Here is a 17,793-nt window from a genome sequence, read left to right on the forward strand (position 1 = left end):
TTTCCCCCAAAAAATATGTTTAAACCAGTGGTTCTCAAATATTTTCATGAATATGTTCTGTGCCAGGAAGCATTTGTGTTGTTGGAATGTTTCAAAAAATATTCCAAATATTCCACATTTTATTGCTAAAAAATAGCCGATCTACAAGCTCACAATTCGCGACGCGCTGTGAACTTGTAGATCGGCTATTTTCAAATAGCCACTGCCCACTGCTGTATAGGTTTAAAGTGCTCATGTAAGTCGTTTCTTTTGGGCTTGTTTTCATAGACCTGGCTGCTTGTCTCTCTCGCAGAACCTGGCAACGCTGGCGGCAGGTACCAGTCCAACCAACAGCAAGCCGTTACATTCAAGAAAAACCGTTACATTCAAGAACAAGAAGAAGTGTTTAATTCGTGGGTTTAAAGACTGACACATTGTGGCCAATGTTCTAACGTTGACCTGCTTTTGGCTTTATTATTATTAGTAGCCTAGTAGTAGATATTATTATTATTATTTATTCCTGAGCGCTGATGTATAGATTCATGAAGGACTTTATTGAATCCCATACGTAGATAGATGGCTCGTGGCACCAGGACCCCACGCTTGGCTTGAAATGGGATATAATGGGATTTATGTCGACGAAAATACTAAGAGTTTTTGCGTTTGCCATCATAGGTAAGACATTTAAAGCATTTTCATATTTACAAAATGCTCGTTTATTGTAGGCTGGTTCTTTGTCTATAGTGTAGAGGAGGAGGGTGTGTGTAGGCTATTTATTTATTTCGGATACGTATGCTATATAGCCTACATTTTATCCGGCTGTTAAGAATAACATTCTTACCAGGATGACAGCATGCAATCTCATGTATATATACTACTATATATGTATCCTATATCATGTTTTGTTTAATGCATATAGTGATGACATTTTGCATGTTATGTCAGGCATTGCCATCCATCGCCAGCAGCAGCAACACACCCCTCAGTGTTAGATATTGCATGTCTAAAAATAGTACCTACCTACTATATAGTAGGTGCTGCTGGTCTTCATTTGAATATTGTGTTTTCCTATAAAGCTGCACAGTACAGTACACCATCCTGCAAGTACACTTTCAGGATGGTGTACTGTGTAGGTTTGGGTGTAGATTTTCCTTTTAGGAGAGCACAACATTAAAATGAAGGCAGACATTCTGTCAAAAGATTATTCTGAATGAATCCCCCAGAATGTAGGTGCTCTTTACTAGCATCAAATAGCCCAATTAAAAGCCTATAAGTAATATCCTACAATATTTAGTAGCAGATCCTTGAATAGAATAAAAACTGAAACAAATATTCTAATTTACAGATTGACATTAAATAATAATAATAATAATCATCATCAGCATCATCATCACCACCATCATAATCATAATTATTAACAAACAGGATAAACATCTACATGCAGTGTGATAAACAGCATATATATCAAATAGGGTGGAATAACAACAAGTGAAGTTATTATGGTGATATTTTACAAAAACTAGGCTACTTCACTGTCTGCCCAAGTAAATCCAGTGGCTTTCTTGGGGTTTTTCTTTTATCGTATTTAGTTGACCTTGTATTTGAACTGTACTTCCATGTGTTTTTTTTCTGCAAACTTCTAAATAGAGTATTCAATCAATCGTTATTTGCACCAATCTGTATGGTAGTACAAGGCAAGCTACAGTATGCTAATACAATCTGCAGTGGTTGTGGTGGGTGGTTTCCCTATACTCTTCTATTGAGAAATATAGACCCTGGTGTCGGGTAGGACACCTACTGGTAGAGAATCTGTACTGCCTGCAGATCATTATGCACAGTATCTCCCCAGGCCAAGTAGGGTTTCTTTCTGTCTTGGAAGAGGGGTAGAAAGTTTGGAGTCCCACACCAGCGATATGGTTCTCTCAACCTGTGGTGGGTCGGGACCCCCAGGGGAGTCCCCACATGATTATTGATTCCCCACATGATTTTTAATCCTCAGATGACAGTAAAGTGAATTTAAGTTTTAAATACCTAAAATGAAATTAAATGAAAAAAGACTATTACTGGCAGTAATGGTCTAGGAATACCAAGGACCCCAATGGAAACAAGGCCGCAAGGACTTTTTTGGACGTACCTTTTAGACAAAGTGTTTGACTGTAGGCCTACTTGTGCTGTTTTTACATTTCTGCCTAGTAAAATATTCAATCAATAAAAAAATAAAACTGTGCGTGTCATGAGCTGATCTCATGACACGCATCTCATGAGCTGATCTCATGACACGCATCTCATGAGCTGATCTCATGACACGCATCTCATGAGCTGATCTCATGGAAAATATTACATGATTTTTCAAAGGTACAGTAAAATCGCTGTTTTTGCTGGCAAGGGGACGATAGACGATGTTTTAACTCTGGCAGTCAATGAGTTAATGCCTATTTTCAAACTTTAAAAAAAAAAGAAGGTAAATGTAGTAACTCTGAGGACCCCTGTTGAAGAGATCTTCTCCCATAGAATAAAACAAATACATAAAAAATATGTATTTTATGCTGAGTCCTCCAATTCTCCATCAGTCATGGCTGCCAGTTCCCTCTTGATGTTATGTGGGAGTTCTGACTTCTCCAGATCGTACTGAATAACTGCTAGCTCGCATAATGTCTTAAGACTAGGACTTAAGTCTAAGATGTACAGGTCATTGTACGGAAAAGAAGACCAAGCCACAGAAATCCACTACACAGCTTTTGGATGAATTGAGAACCATCCCTTGGTATGACTAGCTAAGACAAGTACCAAACATCCTGAAATATTCTGACAGACACCAGAAACGGGGTTGGATCCCCTTTGTCACGGTTTCATCCCCAGGAACAACAACAAAGGATATGGTGGCCTCATTGTTGGCTTCTTCCTGGGACATGCTGCTTATTAGTCTTTAAACATTTTGTTGGCATCAGGTACATAGGCCTATATCATTATAGATGAAATACAATTGCAAAAATATTCTTATCTTTTCTCAACATTTTCAAAAATAGTGAAAATATCAGATCTGCAAGCTCACAACACATCATGATGCAGCACGCTGTGATCTGATAAATCTGATAAATAATGTACTTAGGGTTAAGTGGCTAACAAAACTCTAACATTCCATGGTTACTCACTGACTGGTAGAATAATGTGTGTCACCTGTATGTTATTTTCAGTGTTCCCGGCCATCCTTGTGGATGCAGGAGACTCGCCCAATGTAAAGTGTGAGAGCATCTACAAGGACTTCTCTGACTGTGTCCTGGAGCTGGGAGACAGCATGGACAACTACCAGGAGAATGTCACCAGTCAGATAGGAGTGGCAGCCGTGTGCAGGTACAGTAAAACACTGTAACAAATACATGAGTGCAAGTGAGAGACAGACTGGAAGTGGTAGAAGAAGTACTCATATTTCTACTTAAGTAAAAGTATCAATACGGCAACGTAGAAACACTGTGTAAAGGTCAAGTATAAAAGATTTACGTGCAAAGGTATTGGCATCATTTAACTTAAAAGTACCAAAAGTAAAAGTACTTATTATGTCCCGTTTCGCAGGGTATCATATTATTAAAATGTATTCAAATCTTCTGAAAATAGCCGATCTACAAGCTCACAACACATCACGATGCGACGTATTGTGTTTATTTTCAAACAGCCAAAGTTTAAATAGGGCTGAAGTGGGTAATTCATGTGTTATGTGTAACAATAATCAAAATCTACAAAGTAACTAGATAGTAACTAAAGTTTTCAAATAATTGTAGTGGAGTAAAAAGTACAATATTTGCCTCTGATATGTAGTGGAGTAGAAGTAAAAGTATAGAAAATTGGACATACTCCAGTAAAGTAAAATTACCTAAAGATTATACTTAAGTACAGTACTTGAGTACATAGACTTACTTTCCACCACTGTTAACACATACAGTACATGAGTGCAAGTGAGAGACAGACTGACATGTAGCATTCTGTGTATTCAATGGATGGACACCAAGTTGCTGTCTCGGCCCTTGCGATATGACATTGTGCACACAGTACGTACATACCGTCGTTTAATGTGTGACTGACTGAAATGACAGGTTGACATAAAGGTATTCATCACGTGACAGAACACTGGAGGAGAGAGAGAACAGATGCTATCATCTCTGAGGGAGAAAACACAAGTGAATGGGGGCTGAAACACTGAGCCACTCTTCTAAATAATTTATGACCTTGCTGCAGCAGTAATGAAATTCAGAAGAGATTTTTTGTCATTGTTAGTGCGTGTGCACTCTACACCCGCAGTACAGAATATTAAAGTTGATATAAATCTATATATCCCTGTCAACAATGCTGCAGTGTTTCCTTGCACCCAACCTGCGATAAACTGCGCTAAAACATTCATGTTCTTTCTGCTGTTTTGAAAATGAAACGGCAAACGGGTGGCACCGCACAACAGGGGTAAAGCTCTTGCCCGTCACCATGGAGACTTGAATCCTCTGCGGTGCATCCGGCTTGGCGGGGGTGGGGGGGGGTGGAGCTACATAACGAACACGTGTAGCTTTATTCGTGGGTTGGAAGCCGGGTGGGGAGGGCGATCTCTGTCACTGCACTAGCGACTCCTACAGGTTGGACAGAGTGCCTGTTTAGCGGGGGTGCAGAACTGAGAGGAATAGCGTGTTCCTCCTCATGCGTTATGTCCAGCCAGTGCAGCTCCTCACTGTCAGGTGAAAAGAAGCGGCTGGCAACTTCATGAGGAGACACGTGGTTGTCTACACACCCTCCCACATGGCCAACTGTTGGGGTTAGCAGTGACAGGGACTAACCAGCATAACCAAGATGGGGCCTAGGTGGATAGACCTCTATCTTCGCCACAGTGGAGAGCCCACAGAAGCTAGCGTACAGGAGATATATTAGCAGGGCCTTACCGTTGGGCTAGGGTGGGCTGCAGCCCAGGGACCCCAACTGGGGGGGCCTAAAAAAAATAATGATCAAATTGTCAAGTAAACCTACCGAATTAACCGAATTAAAGTAACAAAAACCCCAAAACCCAGGAGAAAGGAGAAAAAACCTGCTAAAAAGCGAGGGGGGGCCTCAAAATTTACTCTAGCCCAGGGGCCTCAACTCCTATAAATCCGGCCCTGTATTTTAGCATAATAGCAGAGAAAGTTTGTGAGTTGGCAACTCACAAAGTTATTCTATCCCACCTTGGCTGACAATGGCAAAACAAAAGCTGCTAAGAAGGAGCTAAACCGAGCAAGGACGAAGACAGGCTATGTGTGGTACAGACAGTCTACAGCAGGCAGGCACATGCCCACATATAGACCAGTCACTGAGCACCCGATTGCCTTTTTATAGGAGAAAGAGCCCTCTTTATTCCTACATCATTTCTGCCATTTATATCTCTCTTGCGGAACCACAGTAGCTCTCTGTTATGTTTCTGGTTTTAACAAGAAACAAGGGAACTGGCATGCTCAACTCAAACCTCAGAACTCAAAAGGCACAAAAATAGCAGATGAAGTTGTCAGCACTCGCAAATTAGTAAGTAACCCTTTTAATAAGCAGCAGAAGGAAACAGCCCTTGGCTTTCATCAGTGTACGTCACGCCCCAAAAGTGTGAACTTGCTAGGTTGAGTTGTTAAGATTTTAGCAGGTTTATTTCACAAGTCTGAGGGGTTGTCAATTAATCATTACCATGAATATTTCAGTTGAGGTTGTTTAGCTTTTCTGGTTCCTACGTTTGCTCTCATCTGGTAATGAATATAGGCTGTGCAATTCTCTTCTTTTAAATTCTGTTAAGTTTGTAAGTTACATTGTGTGTGTTTGTTTGTTTTTAATGCATGTGCATTTGGCTGGGGGGTGGGTAGGGTGGGAGGGTACATTATTAGGCACCTGTCTAAAAAGTGTGTGCACGACACATCCCTGAGCAAGACAATGAACCCCTAACTGCTCACTGCTGGCCTAACTGCTCACTGCTCCTTAGGATGGGTACATTTACAAGACAAATTTGATGTATACTGTATGTGCAATCTTTTTGCAAATGCCTCAATAATTATAAGAACAGCTGTTTTAGAGCCCAAGGAATAACTTTAGAGGGGAAATCGCGTAGTTGTTTACATTGTGAACATGGAGATATTTCAAATTGTGGAGCCCCATCTTGATACCTTGACTTTTTCTTTGCCGCACAGCCACTGGGAGGCGTTCCACACATGTGCCCTTACAGCGCTATCTGACTGCCAAGAAGAAGTGGGGCCCATCTGGGAGACCTTGAGGGAGGACTCCAGGAAGATCCGCTTCCAGGGAAGCCTGTTTGACCTGTGCAGCCCAAGCTCTGCTCCCAGCCTACGGTCACACCTGGCTGCCCTTCCCCTACCCTTGCTCAGCATGCTTGTAATAACCGGGTCCGTCTGGTCTTCAACATAGATCGTGGAGAGACCACCTCCACCACGTTCCCAGAGCACTTGCACATTCCTCGGGGTGATGCCCTCCTATAGCCAAGGATTTCAGTAGGCAGAGTAGGCCTATTGTATCGGTATTAATGTTAACCACTTTAACCCTGTCGTCCCTATTTTGGGGCATGTCATCATTATAGGCGAACATTTTCAAAACATCCTTTGAAAATAGGGCTTAAGTGGTTAACACAGAGCCATAGATGTCTTTGGCACCTCCAAGTTCGTTTTCACTTTTTCACTGGGCTGAATAGTTGCTTGAAATCCTTTGCAATACTTCAGCTCGAGCTTTCCTTGTGTGTACGTGAACCACTGTAGTAGTTGACCAAACTAAACTTCTACCTACTTTAGACTATCAGTCCAGATAGGATTGACCTAGTATTATGTCGCCAGACGATCGGAGATCTCCGCCTACCGATCATCTGGGGCAATCTAAATTCAATGTAGCTGCTAGAACAGCTGAGTAGTGTTTTCTTTTACCTCTGATAGTTCTTCAAATGTTAAAAGCGTAGGCACAATAAGCTTAGGCTTCAGCCTACACCTTTTTGGTCTATGTTTCACTGATATCAAATGAAGCCATTGCCTTGAATTGCTTTTAGTAACCAAAATAAAACTACTTCTACTACTACTGAGAAAACCTCCACTAATAAAACCTACGCCCACTGCTCTGAAAATCAATCCCGGTACAGTACCATCCCAAATACGAAGGACCACCCTAAACGCTGCAGTTTGTTTTTACATGTCTAAGTTGTTTCCTCCCAGTTCTTGCCCCTACATTGCAGATGTCAGAGGTCACCAGACGCATCATAGGCACCTATGATCTCTGTCTAGGAGACGACCTCTGATCGTCTGGCTATACTCATGACTAGGCTTGACCAAACAACCCACGTACTCTATGGATGTCAAATACAATCTTAATCTAACCAGTGCAAAGTTTATAGTCAGATAGCTGTCTCTGAGTTAGCAACATACCATGTGTATTATGGTATGGCAATGATAATTCAAGGCATATAGTGTCTGTTAGCCCAGACGCAGAGCCATAGATGTAAAGCACAGATTGTTTTATATAAAGTAACCCAAGCAATTATCTGAGTAATTATCACATTATTTACAAGCGATAAGAGAACCGATATTTATTATGCATCTCATATAAGTTACATAGTAGCTGAATAAGATAATATATTATATATGATAATAGATGCATTATGATATTATGACCCATAGTGTGAGTGAGGGATCCTCCTCCAATTGTTCTCTAAAAGCTAAGCAAAGGCTACTCTCATATTTCTGCCTATTTATAAAGCAGAACGATATTGATTTGGGGTTGTTTACACCTAAGGTAAGGATTAAGAAGTGTTCCAGAGGTATTGTTGGCAAACAACTTGCTTTTTCTTTTAGGCTACTTCAAGCTCTAGGATTTTGTGTTAAAGTGACAATCAAGACAGTTGTGCGAAACTTGACATTCTATCCCTAATATCTCAGCCGCCATGTGGCTGCTATGAAAACACCAAAAAGGCATACAGCACACACACACACACACACACACACACACACACACACACACACACACACACACACACACACACACACACACACACACACACACACACACACACACACACACACACACACACACACACACACACACACACACACACACACACACACACACACAATAATCAGCACAATAATCAGCACCATGCTATGACCAGCCGGGTGGTTTGTTATGGGCGTCCCAAACACATTGCATGGAGTGAGAAAGTGTTGTGTGAAAGTGTTTGCCTGCTATTTATAACTCTCCAAGCACATTAGATATCTCTATAGCACAATGTATTCCTTATGTGGATAGACTACAGTACAGTACATAGGGGTAGATGACACTGCTTCACTGACACATCCGCATCCAGCGTATGCAACAAAAGTATTACAAAGCAATGACCTGTTAGACATACAGTACTACTAACAGAGTAAAATTCTTAGTACATTTAACTCTGAAGAGTCCATTTGGTTACCTTTGTATACACTCTCAGAGATATAAATGGATTAACACTAATGATTTTACCTGTGCATACTCATACACACTATCTCAGACAAATATAATATAATTTATATCAACATGCATAACTGTTATCTGATTAAGTCAAAATTATACAACAGCTATTTTTTATATGTAGCTATGTAATGGCTGTTTTACGGCTGCTTTGCAGCTATATTATTACATGTTTATAAGCATTTTACGTTAACTAGGTATTCTAAAAACACATTCCAAATTGTTACCCAAGTTATTGAACATTGTATTATTCTCTTTTTATCAATAGTCTAACGAGGCACTCTTAAAACGTGGATGAATGCTGTGGACTAGCCTAGTTATTGGCATTAAATGAATTCAGCAGAAACGCATGATCATTTTCACCGAAACAATATTTCAGATGGACATTAGGTTTTGTTGTTTTGTACATTTTGCCACAATATTGTTGTACGCATGCTAGGTTAGATTTTTGACATACAGTAGCAGTAGTATAGTTTCTTATCCGCAGTCATTCTACTCCCTATCGGCATGCTCCTACTGGTCGTTAATAATTTTTTTTTTGTGATTCATAAGTGATAGAATCGTGTCACCCAGTTTGTGTGTCTGGTGGCAAGTAATGGAATAAAATGACTTGTACTGTCCTCAAAGCATGAGCAATATGTATGGTTAATTCTAAGAGGACCTTTTCCCTTCCTTATGCAACTGAAAAAAAAGCATGAACATTGACCACATTATTATAGTCCGTTCCAATGACATTATGATTTTTGAAGGAACTAGCGCAGAATCAGAGAAAACTACTGAATGTACAAATAGAATATATTATTACCATCGTTGTCTGTCTGTACAACCAAGGACAATGTGCACTATTTACATAGGTCTGTATTGCATTGCAAAGTTATGTTTGTAATAATAAAGCAATAAAATGATAAATATCCTGTGTAAATATCATTTATTTATAGAGCTATGCAAAACCTACACCAAGATAAATATGAATGTTCTGTATACTGTGTACTTGATGCATCCCTCAGTTTGTGTTTGATTGGAAAGACCTAAACTACATTAACTCTGGTGCCCCTATTTTGAGTAAAAAAAAACTAAAACTAGCAGATCTACAAGCTTGTAGATCAGATATTGTTGCTATTTGTAATGCAACTGAAATATGTCTTATTAAGTGGTTTAAAAATATGTCTCCATAGAGTAGAGTAGTTTATTACTGTGCAGCGTAGCGCGTTAGATTATTCAAACAGAGGTCAGTAGTGTTTCACATAATACCAGTAAGTCCTCACAGCACCTTTACAACATGCGGTTTCTTGTTTAATTTTCCCTGTAGGGATGCCTGGTGGGTGACTCAGCCAGTTAGTGCACAGACCATATGCTCCTTGTGAGCAACCGGGTTCAAATCCGACCCCTGTGTTGTCTCGCATGTCTGTCTGTCCCCTCTCTCTCTCTCTCTGCCCTTGGTTTCCTGTCTCTCTACACAGGCCTATCTGAAATAAGGCACAAAAACACAACTTAAATAATGAGTGCTACATTTAGCATTTATCAACCCAGCTGCATATCAGCAGCTCGTTAGTGCAAAGCCCATCTGTTCTGTTCCACCTGGGCACTTCCACCCAGAGAATGTAGGAGATAGGAGAACATGATGGATCCGGGCCCAGGGGGATGACCCCCGTGAGAACGTTTGTGTACTTCATTACACGGTAAAATCCTCAGTGTTGGAACCAAAATGGTCCCACAAGGGTTCATTTGTACAATCCTCAGAGTTGAATTAACCCTAAAGATTTACGGTGTGTACAATAGCTATCTTTGACTTTGACATCTTAAGCGTGATAGCTAGTTGTTCATTAGCCAGTTTCCCGAACATGAGATTGTATTCATGGAGATGAAGAGAAAGTGTTTCATCGTGAGACACGTGGTACACCCACTCATGTTATCACAAATGGCTTGACCTTCTAAAACTTGGCTTTACAAAAACCAAAACTGAGGCTGCACATCATAAGTAAGATCTGCATGCCCTGAACGTCTGTATACTAAAATGGGTCAGAGCATATTCCTAACTATTTCTCCCCTCTTTAGATGTCAAGCACAGGTGTTGGTGTGGGTAAATGTGGTAGAAAGCCATGGCTAATCTACCATTTGATGGTAAATTATCACAGATGTTTTGTTTAAGTGCCTTTATATACAGCCAGTGATGGAAAGTAACTAAGTACATTCATTTAAGTACTGTCCATAAGTACAATTTTGAGGAACTTTTACTTTACTTGAGCATTTATTCTCAATACTTTATACTTCTACTCCGACTCTAGAACAAAATAAGGTTACGCTACGCTGCAGTACATGAAGTAATTAAAATAATCCACGCCTTTACCATCTGTGACATTAAAGTGATGAACACATTAATGCATTACCAATTGAAGTGTCCGGGTAGCTCAGCCGGTAGAGCACTCGCCTCTTGACTACAAGTACCCTTGTGGGGGCCCTGGATATTGTGATGCCAATACTTTACTAAAATGTTGCATACATGACTTTTACTTGTTTCTACATATTGCTTGTAGGGGGGGGGGGGAATCAATGCATTCCATTAGAGTTCACAGTATTTATTAAATATATCATTTAAAAAAGAAATGCCAAATATAGGTATTATGATTTCAAATTATATTACAGAGTACAACGGCTGTTGGTTTTAACTGTTGGAGAAGCATCTGCAAGAAGCAAACGCGAGACAGTCACACTGGCTCAAAAACGTTGAGTTCATCATAACCTGTAAATATCCAACCCACCCAATGAAATGAAGAGCACTGTGAAAGGTTCAGAGAACAGATTTCAAAACATAACACTGCATAGTCCACATACTTTTGTAAGCAACGCCACCCATTTCCTGATTTCACACAATTATTACCAGAATGAAACGTGGAATAATGAGAATATATAATACAAAATGGGAGGCAGGCGTGTTCTTTATCCCATAAAACATGGGATATGTTAAATCATTCCAAAAGCCATTACTGCTCGACATGATTCTAAAAAGTAGCCTCACGTCTCAACGAACAGCCGCACAGCAACTCTCAGAACTGCGATGACAGTTTCTTGTCAGGACACAGCTGGTGGCTGACAACACACCCCCGGAGCAGCCACCTGCATGTCTGCATGATATATTGAGATGTAACAAGGACACAAAGACAGTAGCACACTGCAGCAGCATTAAAAAAAACTACCAGATTACGGCCAGCCTGGGCCGCCTGGCCTGTCAGAATGCACGTCAGGCTGCAATGTTCCGATGCTATCCACAAAGTAAAAATTGTTCTTGGTTGTTAAGATCCTGACCTATCGTGTAGAGAGTACAGATTCCTGTGTCCTGTCCAAGGTCAAGATTTACACACAATGGATTCACTAGCCAATGTGTACACCGTGACTAGTTGCTCAACATTGAACTCACAGATGCAACATCGTGAAAGAAAAATTAAGCCGAGTAGGGCAAAAATCTTCTTTCAAATCCAACAAAATCACTGTGTCCGACAGTAGTGATTCTCAGGACCCCCAATTTGCATTAGGCCACGGACCCTACGGTGACCTCAGCTCCTCAAACCTAAGGCTGTCACAATTATTACATAATCATCTAATCGTAATTATTTGAGATAATCGCAATTATTTTTAATATAATCGTTTCCATGTTGAAACATTTTACATGTATGAAGTTATTAAATGTCAATAATTTCTTTGTATATTTCAGTTATTCGTCATATCTGCCCTGTGCAATTTGGGATTACGAAGCCTAAAAGGCTTCATATGTTCCAATGCCAAACACACAATGAAATCGTTAATCGCAATTATAGGAGTGCCAATTAATTGCCAACTTACATTTGTAATCGTGACAGCCCTAACCGGGACCCTTAAATCAATGTGCACGTTCGCCGTGCATGCCCATTCACGAACGTTCATGCACACGCACATGTATACGCACCATAGGAGCTGCATACAGGCAACGACTGATTTGACAAACATCAGTGCTGAATTCAGACACGCAGTGCATTTGTTCATGTTTTCTGATTTGTTAGGTCAGCGTGTTTATGAACAGAATATGATTGATATACACGTCAATGCAACCACTGAAAACAACTATTATTATTTTAATTCTGGCGAAAACCGGGACAATTTTGTAGTGAATGTTGAAAAACGGGACATTTTAGAGATATTTGTCGGGACTCGGGAAACGCAGCTTGAAACCGGGACAATCCCGGGCCAAACTAGCCGGTCTGGTCACCCTACACGGACCCCCATTTGATAAGATCTTTATCTCTGGGACACCAATTTACACTCTAAATTCCTGTGTAACTCGAGAGTGTACAAAGTGGAGCCACGGGCCCATCTGTAAGGGTCCATTTGGTTCCATTTGCGTACACTCTCCGAGTTACAGACCAGTAAGGGTCCATTTAGTTCCCAACTATCGATCATTTAGTTGTGGTTGGGGAACCCTGGAACTCCCTCAAGGACTCCTGCTGGTCCCTGGACACCATGTAACCACTGTCCTGTAAGCAATGTAGTTATAATGTTTTTTCCCACTGTTAGATGGGTAGTTCCTTAATTAAATTACTATATAAACAGACCTAGAGCAAATCAAATCACATGGGTCATGTTGTAGTTGTATCCCTTGAAGAGGTGAAATGTTACAGTTCAACTCTGGGGTGGGGGCGTCTCTGTCATTCCAGCATCTGCATTAATGCAGCTTGCATTTGTCTTTCCTTTTTCAGCAGTTAATTTACTCCTCTGAGTAAACTCCTTTATGTGTCCTTATATAGATCTTCACATGAGCATTATAGTCAGTATAGGGTCAATGAGAGGGTCAAAGATTAGACTTGGGTCCACTGTTGACCGGGATAGCCCTGAGCTCAGTCCGCATACACAGGTACTCTCCGGTCACGGCCATCAGGGCCATGCATGCCACGTTCACCAGCCACCAGGACAAGGCTGGAAGATGGGAGTTGTATATCCAGCAGCCAATCATGTGGAAGAAATGCACGGTGACGGTGAAGTCCAGGCACTGCTTCCCTCGACGAATGAAGAGCCACAGGCCAATGGCACTGACGAGAGAAACGCACAAGTGGATACGTCAGTGACTGTGCTTTCACTGAGACGACACAGACATTGATACAAAGATAATATTTCTACAATCTGTCTTTGATATCGGAGAAATAGCATTTTTAAGGGATAGTTCACCCCCAAAATGACTTTTTTCCTATCGATTAGTCACCCCATTGAGACTTGAATTCATGGATATTTCTTTGTTTTGTTTCAAATCTTTTTTATTGTGAAGCACAGGGTAATATTATACATTTCTGTTCATACATATGGATTGCTTCCTTTTAAAAAAAAACAAAAACCAACAGACATATACACAAAATAGACGGGTAACATGAAAAGAATACACTCAAACTTAAGCAAAAAACAAAGGGACCCTCCCGCCTCCCTTCCCCCTCCCCAGAAGTGCTGCCCCAGATTACGTGCGACACGGGTCATCCACATGGATTAGCCTATCAACCTTTAAGAAAGGAGACTAAAGGCTTCCAAATCTTTCACTTTGTCTTTGAGTATAAATCTGATTCTTTCTAAATGTAAGGATTCTGTCATCTCGTTGAGCCAGAGTTTGATTGTGGGGGCCTCTTTCTTCTTCCAAAATAAGAGTATCAATTTTTTTTGCAGCGATAAGGCCGTATGAGAGAAGGCGCTGTTGAGATAGTTGTAATTTCTTCATCCCTTCTGATACTCCCAGGATGACTAACACTGGGTCTGGATCTATCTCTACCTCTAGTATATTGGAAAATAGTCTGAATATCTCTATCCAAAAATTCTGTAGGTTGGGACACAGGGCATAACTGAGCAGTAGAGTTGCATCTGTTGATTTACACTTATCACACTGGGGGGAGATGTCTGGGAATATTTTGTGTAATTTTACTTTTGAGTAATGCAACCTGTGTAATATTTTGAATTGTATTAAACAATGCCGTGCATTAATCGAACAGGTATGTATGGATTTATTTCTTTGTTTTGGTCCCATTCCTAGCCAATAATTTGATGACCGGCAGCGGTTCCGATAGGAGACACAAAGAGTGTCTTTGTATCTCCTACCGAAACCGCTGCCTACCGACAAAAACTAAAACATATCCATGAATTCAAGTCTCCATGGGAGATTTATTTTGGGTGAACTATCCCTTTAATCACTTTAGTATGACAAATACAAATAGCGAAAATAGCCAACCGATAAGCTCACAACGCAGTACGGGTGCGACACATTGTTAGCTTGTATATATGACATTTTTTCTTTTTGGAAAAAAAAGGCCAAAATAGGGTTGAAAAAACAGGTTGAAAGTGGTTCATTTCTTTTGGTAAAGGTAAAGCTACTTTAGGGATATATAATTCTTAGGAAAAAAAACGAATTACCAGGTAAGCGAGTTCAAGATGAATGCCATCATTGAGAGTCGGCCGTGCATTGTAGCGATTCCAAGGACCTGACAAGGAAAGAGGTTTTAAATATCTTTAAGAGGCATAATACAAACTTGAGACATCATCAATATAGGCATATTATCAGGTCTTAACCCATTAAAACATTCGTGTCATTTTAGATTTTAGCATTGGCTATTCAGAAATAGCAGATATACAAGCTCACAGCGTGTCACTTTGTGCCGCGCTGTGAGCTTGTAGATCTGCTATTTTTGAAAATCGTGAAAATTTGTGCTTTGAATATATACATTTTTAACTCAAATCTTTGCTTCTGGGGGTACCTGGAAAAAAACTATTTTAAGACGGGGGTCGGCAGCCATAAACACATAGTTTTGAGGGTCCTTGCCATGGAAAAGTTTGAGAACCACTGACAGGCCCACAGAAACATAGGTTTTTCAAAAAATGGTGGGATTTATCAGAATCGGCCCCAGGTGTTAACTGACCTCATAGCTGAAGATCTGGTCCAGTGAGCGGTGAGTTTGCACGAGGCTGTCCACGCCGGCCAACCACAGACCCAGGAAACTGTAGTAGATGCACTGCATCAGCACGATCTGGGACACGATGAGCACGGGGTCCCAGATGTAGCTGCGGAAATGACTGGCCATCATGGTGGCAGACGTTTAGGTTACACCCAGGGGGGGTGCAAGTCCAGAGAGATGTTAATAGCTTGAAAGTCGCGCCCCTGCAGTGTAGAGTATGTATGATTTCAGAGCCTGAAACACAAAACAGCAGCACTAGTTAGTTAGTAATGTGTTAAACTGATAATCGGCTGGTTGTTTGTTTAGAACCGGACTCAAGAGCCACTGTGAGGCCTAGCTGGGTTGTACGGCCAGCTAGTCGTCCTGGTACTCTAGTCTAGAGAGAGTTAAGATGATCTTTGAGCGTCGCTGAGGACACTGGGTTGTCAGGTGAGCTAATCCTGCTTGGATCGATGCTGGCTACTCTGGAAGGGTTAGGACTGAGTCTAGTGACGATGAGGAGAGTGGTTTCAACCATGACATCCAGCATGTTTTATCCTGCTGTGGGTAGCCCCTGACATCACTGCGGTGCGGTGATGTCAGATAGTGTCAGACATCTCCTCATATGGAGCTGCCTATGTCAGTTATGCCCAAATATGGGACCAGGACGTCAGTCCTGGACGTGACGGTTATCTCCATATATGGAGTTTCTGGGAAGGGTTCACTGATGTCAGACTACGTATCTATGACACGTCTTGGGTCTCTATGACGACTTTGTAGGTCGATAGTATACATTTATGGGGATCTCCATATATAGGCCAGTGCTGGCAAGTATGCCCTGAACGTTCGCAACATAATGAGTAATGGAAAAAGATAGATTTTGTACTGTCTGTTGGCTTTAAGGTAATGGAGCTTGCACATTAGGACAAATAATGAAGATGATGATCTGTTCTGCCATTTCTTTGGGGAAAAGATGTTAAACATTTTGAAGATCTTCATCTATAATGGCAAGTCCAAAATAGGGATGTCAGGGTTCATTTTGTATTTAAACTATACAGTGTATTTGCCCTCATACAGTATAAGAAGGGAATTACAAGAACCTGAACAGAATAACAAGCTTAAAGCGCAAGTGAGTGTTTATAGGGGTGTAACGGTACACAGGGAAACATATTATTAGCCCTGTATGATATGAGTAATAAATAACTGCCGTTATCCATGGGGATGAAGCTATAAGCAATCAAGCTATCATTACAACCAACACAGGCCGACACACGTTAACGAGCTAACCGCTAGTTGTGTGGTCTATAAATTACATTATTCATCAGACTCCTAAATGTCACCTCTTTAACCACTTCACTGTGCTTATATAGCTTAAATTAGCTTAGCTTAGCCACGGTAGCTAAAAGCTAAATCCCATTATAAACAACGTGGAACAACATTGACATGGTAAACATTTAACCAGATGTTTACATTCACACGGAGGTCACGTCAGTACATCTATTGTGGGTTCCTCCTGGACAACAAGATGATGATCTCACCGTAACGATGACAGACTGATACACCTCTTCTCTGTTTGTCGTACAATCTTAAAAAACATTTAAAATGTAAATAAAGCAGAAGTTGTGCGGAGCTAGCTCTGTTAGCTCAATAAACTGTCCCTCTGCCAGCGTTTACTTTCCCAACGTCAACGTTTGACCCGGATCTGATCACTCCGTGTCTGTTTTCAAAATAAAATACGCAGGGGTCTTCAACAGGGGGTCCGGGACCCCTAGGGGGTCCTCAGAGTTACTACAGGGGGTCCGCCAAATCTTTGTGATATGATTTTTTTTTTTACCTTTACCACTTGAACCCTAGCATGATAGCATCCCTTTTCTGAAGAAAACTTTAGCCAATGGTGTAGAGGGAAACAGGAGCAGACCAAGTAAACAAAAAAAGTTGAATCTGAAACACAATTTTCTACAATATGAGGGGGGTCCCTGCTTCATCTCTCTCTCGGCTAGGGGGTCCTTGGCCTGAAATCGTTGAAAACCCCTGTTCTACAATATATATATAATTTCTATAATAATTATGTATAATTGTGTATAATTATTATACAATAACAATGTTTGATTATTAATACTATAATACTTTATATAATGTGATACAAACATATTTAAACAAAACATATTTTAACATTTTTTTTTTCAAAGAAACATTTAAGGCTAAAAATGTCTATTTGTTTCCATGGGTTTGACTGTTCTGTGTGTTTTCCTTTTAACGAATTGCACTTGTGTGTGATTGTAGCAATTTCCATTCAAAATAAAAAGGTTCAACATAAACAATATTTCATAAATGTTTTTTTAATATACATGTATGTCATAAAATATATAAAGTTATCTTATTCTGAAGGTGTTTC

General features: G+C 40.5%; 2 protein-coding genes across 4 annotated transcripts; one reads left to right on the plus strand and one right to left on the minus strand.

Annotated features, from left to right (window-relative positions):
- The first annotated feature begins 350 nt into the window (after positions 1-350).
- On the plus strand, positions 351-8,020 carry LOC311049299 (neuritin-like). Its single transcript, XM_084062841.1, has 3 exons — positions 351-654; positions 3,174-3,330; positions 6,156-8,020. Exons 1-3 carry the CDS (start codon positions 603-605, stop codon positions 6,388-6,390), a joined length of 444 nt encoding a protein of 147 aa, XP_083918967.1. The 5' UTR covers positions 351-602; the 3' UTR covers positions 6,391-8,020.
- A 2,758-nt stretch (positions 8,021-10,778) lies between these two features.
- sys1 (SYS1 golgi trafficking protein) lies at positions 10,779-17,067 on the minus strand. 3 transcript variants are annotated; one of them, XR_014601182.1, is made up of 5 exons: positions 16,869-17,066; positions 15,384-15,653; positions 14,881-14,948; positions 12,334-13,523; positions 10,779-12,031 (listed from the first exon to the last, which is right to left on the minus strand). XR_014601182.1 is itself a non-coding variant. In XM_084062840.1 (4 exons), the coding sequence occupies exons 2-4, from the start codon at positions 15,546-15,548 to the stop codon at positions 13,286-13,288; spliced, it is 471 nt and encodes a 156-aa protein (XP_083918966.1). In that variant the 5' UTR covers positions 15,549-15,653; positions 16,937-17,067; the 3' UTR covers positions 10,779-13,285. The 3 variants fall into 3 exon arrangements, 2 of the variants coding, with proteins under 2 accessions (XP_083918966.1, XP_083918965.1); XM_084062840.1 differs by having other exon boundaries at positions 10,779-13,523; positions 16,937-17,067; XM_084062839.1 differs by having other exon boundaries at positions 10,779-13,523.
- Between the last annotated feature and the right edge of the window lie 726 nt (positions 17,068-17,793).

Source organism: Gymnoscopelus microlampas (assembly GCF_963454915.1).
Source record: "Gymnoscopelus microlampas genome assembly, chromosome: 7".
NCBI lineage: Eukaryota > Metazoa > Chordata > Actinopteri > Myctophiformes > Myctophidae > Gymnoscopelus > Gymnoscopelus microlampas.